We start from the raw sequence: 10,474 nt of genomic DNA on the forward strand, positions 1-10,474 counted from the left end.
GGAGGAGAAACACTCTGCCTCAGTTTGTCCTGTTGATCATACAGTGCTGCTGAGTCATATTAATAAATAGGTGACTACATAGCTACTCATTACATGCCGAGAGCTTATGTTGCACCAGAGGTTTGTAAAACAAAATATGCAGACTAAAAAAAAAACACATCAAATATCTCTTATTTCGGTAGGATGCTGCTGTGGATGAACAGCTTAATGCTTTAAAACATTTAAAGAACGCATCTCCATCCATCGGTGGCTGGTCCTTCGTCTTTTCTCCCAGTGCTGTCTTAGTAGGATTCAGACTGAAACATACGGAATGTGCGTAAAGAGCCGCCTATGCTGGACGCAAACTGCTCTGCCCAGCGGGCGCCGTCGCGTTTGCTGCCTGCGTTCCTCTCCAAGGATGATAAGGCGCATCGATGCACTCGTCCCCGACCTCGTTCCTAAATGTGATCATTCTAACATAATTTTCCTCCAACGACCCTTAATCTGATCTCCGTTTTTTTCTTCTTCCTCTCTCCCCGCGCGTGTGTGAGTGGATTGTGTTCATCTTTAACCTGCCATCGCTGTAGCCCCCCGCGTTGCGTTGGCGCTGCGGATCTAGCCTACAAGAACAAGAGCCAGCTCACAGCCGTGGAAACAAGCGAGTCAATTTAGGAAGGAGAAAAGGAGAGACAGATAGCGAGGTTGGAAAACTGACGATCGGAGAGGGGACGAGAGGACAGAAAACATCGACCTTACGCCGCAGCCGCCGAAACATTAAGGTATGTGGAGGCTGGGTTGGTTGTACAGGTAGAAGCGACCGAAATGGTCGGCGTAATTATTGCATTTGTTACCTAATCTGCATGGATTCCCAAATCAGTCATGAGATGACAAAGATTGAATAATAAAATGTGCAGAGGTTGCAAAGATGCATAACAGTTTAAGTAAATAATTAATATGAACAAAAGATAGAGTCAGCGTCGATGTCACTGGAATAAATCTGTGGTAGTCCTGGAAACTGTATTAAAATCATTTGGCTCCTTATGTAAGCCTGTCTATTTCACATGTAGCCTTTACACTTGCTCGTTTCCAAAGAAATACTGAGCCTATATGGATTATTTTGGGTGCAGTCATGTTGTCATTACCCTGAAGAGAGAATGGATGCAAGCCATTTTGTAATGCAGCATGTGCAGAATTGGGCCTATTCAGAATTTCAATTGCGTTCCCGAGAAGGTGCGCCGTAGTGAGCGCAGCTGCATAGATGAATAAGGCCATTCTGTTCAATTGTAGGATATATTATGCTCGAGGCTATATGATGAGGAGAGATTGCAGATTAGAGGTTGCGACTGCAGGAGAAAACGGTCAGCTTCTTGCGTTTTTTTTTTTGGCCGTTTCTCACAAGTTGTTATAAGTGAAATGATGGAAATATATTTGTGATGAGCTGAAAGTGGTGGAAAACATTTGGCACGAACCGGTCATTTTCTCTCACTAACATGTTACTGGTGAAATGCGTCCCATCCTACCCCGATTCCCACGTCCTGAATCAATCTAGTGTTGTCATAGTTACAGTAGATGATGTTGGCCCTGCTGCACCTGTGCCGCTTTGTGTTCATTCTGGACCATCTGTAAATACATGCGGTCTAATTGGGCCTTGTGAGGGGACACAAGAAACAGTCTACAGCCTCGGTGTTTATTGAAAACAACACCACGATTTTTGCCTCTTCATAAACCTTAATGAGTCTGTTGTGGAGAGCGGGACATTGATACAATCAGGCGCTTACGATGATGTGATTGGTTTGTAGCAATTGGTCAGCAGCTTGCAGCTAATTTGTCTTTTCACGACTGAGCGCTCTCTCAGGCCTGATCGAATAATCAATACCTACATGGTTGCAATCTGCTCTTGACACGAAAGAACGGCTAGGATCAAGAAAGAGAAATACATTTGAGTGAAATTGGTTTGAAAAAAATACAAGGTGGCCGACGTGTCAAGCGTGTCACAAACCCAAAGTAAACAGGTTCTGCACAAGGATCATGATGAAGGCCACTGGCGCAGAATTCTCCCTCAGATGAGTCAAGGTGTAATATAAAAAAATAAATAAAGACCATTATGGTGTTTGCTGTTGATCTTGAGCCCTCATGTGGTTGGGAACTTGAAGAAGAGAGGTCAAGTCAACAGGCGTCCTGCTTGGAGATTCATGGTCTCTTCCTCAATACAATTACACCCTGCGTGGTGCTTTACATTAACAGCTTGTACTGTCCAATCCCTGTGACTTTTTCCACCTAAAGCAAAGAAAAAAATGTAGCTCAAATCCTTTTATTATTTTAACAAAAAAAATACAGCTACTTCTTGACAGGTGCCAGTAGCTCTAACCAGTTGTTAAATGCATCTTTATTAAGGATGCAATGAAGGAAACCCAAGCAAAAAAACAACAACTATTTTGCATGTCCACAATCAGAATGTATTTTGGCTTAATACTGCTCTTCCTTGGTGCAAAAAAAACACTTTACTCTTACATCCATGTTTGTTCATTTCAAAAGGCCGCAGGAATTCTTGCAGCCGCATTCGTCCATTTTCAAGACAGCTCCATCTAAAAGAAAGTAAAAGAACAACAAAAAAAGGCAAAGCAACACCATCACAGTGTGTTTGAGGAAGTACCAGAGTACAAAACACGGCATAAAAGATAAAATTCAGTTTGAGAGCATTGATATCATCAGTTCTTTGACCATCTGAATATTAATGAGGTTGTGTTTTGATGAATTCATGAATCATTGTAACTATCAAAACCACCATTTTGGATCAGACACAATGTTGATTGTAAGACAGACACTGAAACATTTTTTAAAACGCTGAAGTTATTGAAATGCATAATTACCTGCTGGACTGGGATGAGAGGGCAACTCTTCAAGGGAAGGACCGCACAGAGGAGTGCTGCAAGGAGGAACATTTAGGTTTATCAGTTGTATTCATAAATCTGCATTTATTCTCTAATCAGAGATGGATAATGTGTTGTTATTGCTCTGTGGCAGTTACAGTTAAGATGGATGGATGTGTGGACCTCTGTGTGTGTGTGTGTGTGTGTGTGTGTGTGTGTGTGTGTGTGTGTGTGTGTGTGTGTGTGTGTGTGTGTGTGTGTGTGTGTGTGTGTGTGTGTGTGTGTGTGTGTGTGTGTGTGTGTGTGTGTGTGTGTGTGTCAAAGAGAGAGAGACAGAGAGGGTGAGAGAATCTGTGGGATGTGCAGAGCATCAGAAAAAGTCTATTTTTAGTATACATTCCCTTATGAGCTTTCTTAATAGCTGCTTTAAGAGTTCTCAGAACTATGTTTTTAATAAAGACGGATGTTGACCTAATCCTCAGACCTGGTAGATGTTGAGATTCATGGCGGATTTGTTCCCTCTGTTGCGATATTGAAGGCCAAGGTTCAACAGTGTGCTTTCTCAGGTTTTCTTGCACTTATGTGAATGTATATTTTCAACATGCAGTTTTTGTGTCTCTAGGTAAAGATATCGACTAAGTAAAAGCATGCTGATTTTATATTTTTATGCCGCAATAACAAATGCTATGATGTGAATAAACTCTAAAAGCTTTAAGTCTCAATGCTCGTTGATTTAGACCTGCTGATCGTTTTAGAGCAGGAAATGTTCATCAAGCTCAGCTAAACACAGTAATGTGCAATAGGGCACTGGACAGTAAAAACACAAGATGGTGAGTGAGCAGGTTGCCACAGCAACCGTGTTTCTAGGAGCGCATGCATCTTCGCCGCATAGGAGAGGAGATGCTTTAGACAGCCATGGAACTTTAAAAAAAAAAAAAAACACAAAAAAAACCTGTCTATTACAGAAATTAGAGGCTAGAACGTATTCATAAAATGTATCCAGGAGTTATTTTAGATAGAAGATTGATAACGGTAACACAGTGCTTGTATTTGTGACAGGAAACAAGGACCTTCCTATTTGTTTTGAAAAGACATCACAGGCTTGTGACTGCTAGAGTCATAGTCTCAAGCATAATGTGCCTGAGAAAACAATGAACACTTTCTCTTTCTAATCATTGCAAGGGAAACAGCCCAGGCATTTCTAAATTTAGTGAGTCTGCTGATGCTTGCAGCCATGTCTGTTCAAGACGTGTGTGACAGTAACCAAAAACAAGGCATTTGAAAAACACAATACACACCTGTGTATTACAGAAGCCATAAAAGTGTTTCTGCACCATCGTCTTTCTCTTTGTTCACAATCTTCTTGTTATTTTCATGTCTGGTTCATCAACTTCAGTGGCTGGGGATCTTGTCTGATTGAGCGTTGCATATTGTACACAGCATGTGCATTGCAGTAAAATGTCAGGAGTCAATAATCATTTCTTCATATTTTAATTTCTAAATTACTGCATGCAGGCATCATTTGTTATCTCATTTGTAATGCTGTGCCACCGCCTCATGATGGATTGCATGAATCTCTGCGTTAACCTTAGGTCTTTGGGAATCCCACCAGCAGCAGTTGGAATTGCTTTCAACCACTTTGCATCCTTTAAAATTTGAGATTCTACCCTGTCAGCATGCATTTGACCAGAAGCATGCCAGTATCATAGAGTGAATGGTGAGACAGCCATCCTCCCGCCACACTTGTGAAATTGTAGACTTTTTGTGGCCATTTCAGACCACGACCCCGATGTTAAGTTCAACTTGATGAAGAAAATGGCAGCTGACTCACCAGTCACACTGCAAGGCGCACTTTGAGAGACACCTCTTTAGAAAATAAAATCAGATGTGGCTTATCATGCGCTCAGGACATTGTAATATTTTGAGATTTAAATTCAGCCCTACTTGTATGTATGTGCTACGCAAATATCTTAAAGCCACTGCACACTGCACTTACTTGACCTCCTTCCTGTCTCTTTTTGTCTCTCTCTCCCTCTACAGTGAGAAGCAACAGCCTCCACCGTGACAACACTTTCACAGCCAAATCCTCCCCAAAATCTTGATTTCTCTCCTAATAATTGTCATGGGAGCAAAAATACAGGGTTCCCTAAAATGACATATTGAAAAAAGAAAAAAGGTCAAGGTATTTGATAGTCAAAGAAGTATGAGCAAAGTAAAACAGGAATCTATTAATGATAAATAGAGTCTTTAATATAACATCACACTTTTCTCACATTTTAAAGTGACTGCTTGAAGGAGAAAAACAGAAAAAGAGCATTAAATATGAACATCAAGATAAGCACTTAAATTCCCCTGTTTGGAGGTGACTTATCGACATCATAGCAATAGGGGTGGGTCATGACTCAGTTGCCATGCGTGTTGTCATGGTGACCAGCCCCTGTACCCCTTTCCCCCTCCTCTGGTTGGTCCAGCTTTTGTTGTGGTTTCACAACCATGGACCTCAGCTGACAGAGGCAGCACCCCCCTGCCCCAACCCCTGTACCTGCTCCAATCAGGCGAGTCGTGTCATTTGTACCAGGAAGAGTTTAGATCAAATCCCAGACAGCATTTCAGAGAACACAAGATACCTCAATCTACAAGAGAACTCAATTCAGGTAAATATGGTTTCATGTACACATTCAGACTGACAGAATATATTATGATTAATTCTGATGTTGCCACCAACGTGCCTCCATGTTCTTGTTTCCACACCAGGTGATCAAGTCGGACACATTTAAACATCTGCGGCATTTGGAAATCCTCCAGCTCTCCAAGAACCACATCCGGCAGATTGAGGTGGGAGCTTTCAATGGGCTTCCCAACCTCAACACATTGGAGCTTTTTGACAACCGTCTCACAGTGGTACCATCCCAAGCCTTTGAGTACCTCAGCAAGCTAAGGGAACTATGGCTACGAAACAACCCCATCGAGACACTGCCGGCATTTGCCTTTCATCGTGTTCCCTCTTTGCGGCGTCTCGATCTAGGGGAGCTCAGGAAACTGGATTTCATCTCAGAGGCTGCCTTTGAAGGTCTGGTAAATTTGCGCTTCTTGAATCTTGGCATGTGTGGCTTGAAGGACATCCCCAACCTCACCCCACTGGTGCGACTTGAGGAGCTGGAGCTGTCAGGGAACCAGCTCGGGATAGTCCGGCCTGGATCCTTCCAGGGTCTAGTCTCACTTCGCAAGCTGTGGCTAATGCACTCCAGAGTGTCAGTCATTGAACGCAATGCTTTTGATGACCTCAAAAACTTGGAGGAGCTCAACCTCTCCCACAACTCCCTGCATTCCCTGCCCCATGACCTCTTCACCCCTTTGCACCAATTGGAGAGGGTACATCTCAACCACAACCCCTGGGTGTGCAACTGTGATGTTCTGTGGCTCAGCTGGTGGCTGAAAGAAACAGTTCCCAGCAACACCACATGTTGTGCTCGCTGCCATGCGCCCCCAGGCATAAAGGGCAAGTACATTGGGGAACTAGACCAGAGCCACTTTACCTGCTATGCCCCAGTAATCGTTGAGCCACCCACTGACCTCAATGTCACTGAAGGTATGGCTGCTGAGCTGAAATGTCGCACTGGAACCTCAATGACCTCTGTGAACTGGTTCACTCCAAATGGCACTCTGATGACCCACGGATCGTACCGAGTTCGGATCTCAGTGCTTCATGACGGAACACTCAACTTCACAAATGTGACCGTGCAAGACACTGGGCAGTATACTTGCATGGTAACCAACTCTGCTGGAAACACCACTGCAACCGCCGTGCTCAATGTGTCAGCTTCAGATCCCAGCAACAGCTACAGCTATTTCACCACTGTCACTGTGGAAACAGTAGAGACAGTAAGAGGAGAGGAGGAGAACTCGGCAAGACAGTATATTAACGAGACTTTCATAGATTTCCCTAATCCCACTGTTCAAAGAGGGTTAGATGGCCGACCTGGCATCACTATATCGCCCTCTCTCTCTTCTCTTTCCTCACTGTCCCCAAGAGCCAACAGAGCCACTGAAAATGCAGTGACTGTGTCTATAATGGATGTAACTAACATTCCAGGTCTGGACGACGTAATGAAAACAACTAAGATCATAATTGGTTGCTTTGTGGCCATTACTTTTATGGCAGCCGTAATGTTGGTGGTCTTCTATAAACTCCGTAAGCAACACCAGCTACACAAGCACCACGGCCCAGCCAGAGCTATCGAAATTGTCAACGTTGAAGATGAGATCGGAGCCGGGGCCGGAAGTGGCATCTCAGGTGGTTCAACAATGAATTCTGGCACTGGTGGAGAAGGAACCCTTAGGATACATCATCCAGAAATAGTCAACCTTCCCAACATCGGCCGTACAGATACTCTCAACCATTACTACAAGACGCATCATTTCAACAACAACGTGATGGGGCTTAGTATTGGCACCGATGGGATGGGACCAGGAGGGATGCTCATTAACAAGAACCAGCCAGGCCAGGATATCCCCATCTCCTGTACCTCAGTCCCAATCTCTACATCGAATTTGCTCTCCTCATCAGGCAACGGCACCAACATCAATCCAAGTTCTATGTCCCCACCGCTGCCGATGTCCCTCCCCATGCCGACCATGGGCTTACATGGATCGATCAAGGGTTTCATGGGCCAAAACCAGAATCCCCAAATGGAGCCTCTTCTCTTCAAGGGGAACTCGAAGGAAAACGTCCAAGAGACTCAGATCTAAAAACAAAAGTGAGAGTATAGAGGGAGAGTGAGCAAGAGTCGAAGACAGAGAGGGGATTGATGTTGGGTTTATGCGCGGAATGATTAGACACTAGAGTGCATTGACATTACACCAGGAGAGAGGATAGACTGACACGGCAATACACAAACACATAGACTTATCTGTGACAGTGTACTGAGCCAAGGATTACCACAATGGCCCACTTGTGTTTGTAGTAACGATCATGGCCATGGAGATCAAGGAATGGACATTGCTACAATGTAAATCTGTGCCAAAGCAAATGTTTTTTGCAGTTTCTACAAGCTGTGTTCTCATAGGAAAAAAAAAAAAACTAGCCTTTCAGAGTAATCAGTCCCCAAATCGTTGTTGGCCAGCGAAGTTGAAAGACATGCACAGCACTTACCACACTGAGGATCAAAGATATCGCAGAATAAAATCCAAGAGACATTTTTCTTCCACAAAAAAACATGAGCCACACTCTCTCTCAAGTGACTCAATAGACTCCCTCAAGGTGAAAATTATGTAGGCATAAATAGATGGACAAAAAGGTACAGTGCAGTACAAACTACTGTGAAAAATCCACAAATTATATAAATATATTTTCATCTAAATATGTATCATTGCAGACTCCGATGCAGACATATTTTGGGGTGGATGTATAAGCTGGTATAGTTTGTTTCTTTGTGAATAATCAGGGGCGGTGACAGTGGCGGTTTGTTACGATACGTTTTAAGTTTGGCTACTTCTCAGAAACATAAGGGCTCAATTGCAACACGCATTGTGAATCTTTGAATTGGCTTTGTGACATGAAGTCCATTTAGGTTGTAGAACAGTAAATGCAGATCTCTGTTTGACAAACTTTTGTCTGTTGTTTCAGTAATAATCATTGCAAACTTTTGTGTTCTGAGAGTGTATTATGTATTTTGTAAAAGCCAGCTACTTGGTATTTGAATTGACGATTCTGATACTTAAATGCCAGCATCAAATAATGGTAAAAACAATGTTTCACAAACACGAAAAAGGTAATCCAATGCAAAGATCTGTATGGGTAAAATAATGTGTTGACAATGTGTTATTTGAATCAGATCAGTAGCCAGATATTTGCTTTTAGACAGGAATTTGATATGACCTCCTTGCTCATGGTTACCATAATCACGCCATAAAATGCTGTCATAAGGATGATTAGACATCTACCTGCAGCAGCATTCAAGAAGGGATTAAACATCCATCTTTGGATGATTGGAATGAATGGAAATGTACAGTATATTAATAATAATAATGTCTGGTTGTATGACAATTGTAAGATCCACATTTTTACAGTGTAACTTTCATATGTTAAATGCCATTTACGCTTCTTGCGTTTCAACTCTGTATTTCTTTATTTTTGTTAGTTTGATATAATGTGTACAGTTGTCTAGCCATGTATCATTACGTGTGAAATAAATCAATCATATATTGGGTTGTGGCGGGTCAATATGGCAACCACATGCAGCGAGTGAAGGGTGAGACAATATGCAGTCCTCTGTGCTAAACCTAAATTGAATGTATGGTTTGTGGTTTAGCCATTACATAGTCATCCTGGTAATGACAGGTGCCGTCTGCTCCGTTTATGTGCTCAGACAGGCTTTTAGTTACTCTCCTATAGATGGGCTATAGACACTACTGGTTTTGGAAAATTTGTGTTTTTATGAACAGTCAGTGTATTTATCCGACAGCAGAGTGATGTGTTGAATTGGTTTGAAATGGGAACATACAGTTAAGGAAAAGAAATATATTGATTACATTAAATTTTATTTGACTACGTTTATCAAACAGGAACCTAAAATGTTTGTTGCAATTGAGCACAAACTGGACATGTGACCAGTTATTCCGCAGATAGTACAGCATCCTTTTTGACTGTAATGCAGCGCTGTGTATGATTTTGCTGGGCTTTGCTTTGATTTTTTTTAATTTTTTTGTAACCCCTCCCTAAGATCTTTTAACCGGGAATGTTATTCAAAACCACAAATATGAAGTGTTTTATGTGAAGGTTTTTTGTTATCGGCATTGAGCCCGGAAGGAATAGTAATAATGATGATGATAACATGAGTGATGATATCAGACAAAACCCAGAATTCACTGTCACTGACGTTAATCTAAAGGAACATTTTCTACATCAGTGCACACTATGGCTTACCCTGTTTAATGTTAAATATCTGAGCCATCTTTTAAAATATATGTCTGGTTATACCAACAATATTACATGTAAATAGGTTGATCAAATAACTCCAGTTGTCTAACTTGCAGCCATGTATTTTCTCAACTTGGTGCCCTGAAAATAATTCCAAATGTGTGACTCAAGATGTAAATGTGGGAGTAAATGTAAATGTGTGACCTGAACCAACAGATCTAGTGGACTGGGTTCAGCTGTAGCCCCACAGGGACACAAATAGAATATAAATGAAGGCTAAAGACACAACATATGGCCACTCTCTTGATGTGCTACATTCGGTGGCTCTGTCGTTGGATTTCAAAGAGCATACTACAGTAGAGGCCTCCTTGTCTGCTTGTGTGAGAGTACATTTCTGCATGTTAACCACGGAACAAATCTTCTTACCTGAACATTACTGTAGCAATGTTTTAGCAGGATGGTGACTCACATAATCGGCACAGAAATATTCCTTTCATACCTCCTAACATCCACAAAATGCGACATGCACAGTTATCATCATTATTATTAACATTTGGAGGAAATGCAGAAGGGTTTTGAAGCATCTTAGTATAGTGGCTGTCATTGTACATACACCTGATGCTCTTGAAAAAGGAAGCTCTGTGTCGTAATGTTCAGAAACAAATGACCCCTTTTAATGAAGATCACAAGCTCCAGACTGGAATCT

General features: G+C 42.1%; 1 protein-coding gene across 1 annotated transcript; it reads left to right on the forward strand.

Moving 5' to 3' along the window:
- The first annotated feature begins 301 nt into the window (after positions 1-301).
- Positions 302-9,056, forward strand: lrrc4bb (leucine rich repeat containing 4Bb). The gene is made up of 3 exons (XM_069691554.1): positions 302-758; positions 4,890-5,503; positions 5,604-9,056. Exons 2-3 carry the CDS (start codon positions 5,261-5,263, stop codon positions 7,596-7,598), a joined length of 2,238 nt encoding a protein of 745 aa, XP_069547655.1. The 5' UTR covers positions 302-758; positions 4,890-5,260; the 3' UTR covers positions 7,599-9,056.
- Positions 9,057-10,474: the final 1,418 nt, after the last annotated feature.

This window comes from Brachyistius frenatus, unplaced genomic scaffold (genome assembly GCF_029030835.1).
Source record: "Brachyistius frenatus isolate BFR_SWC_R1_liver_20210118 unplaced genomic scaffold, ASM2903083v1 Contig_11, whole genome shotgun sequence".
NCBI lineage: Eukaryota > Metazoa > Chordata > Actinopteri > Embiotocidae > Brachyistius > Brachyistius frenatus.

Bases quoted from the DNA above. Each gene is read 5' to 3' on its own strand.
- lrrc4bb (XM_069691554.1), top strand. From the start codon at position 5,261: ATGCGTGTTGTCATGGTGACCAGCCCCTGTACCCCTTTCCCCCTCCTC. The intron at 5,504-5,603 runs GTAAATATGGTT...TTTCCACACCAG, and splicing joins TACAAGAGAACTCAATTCAG to GTGATCAAGTCGGACACATT.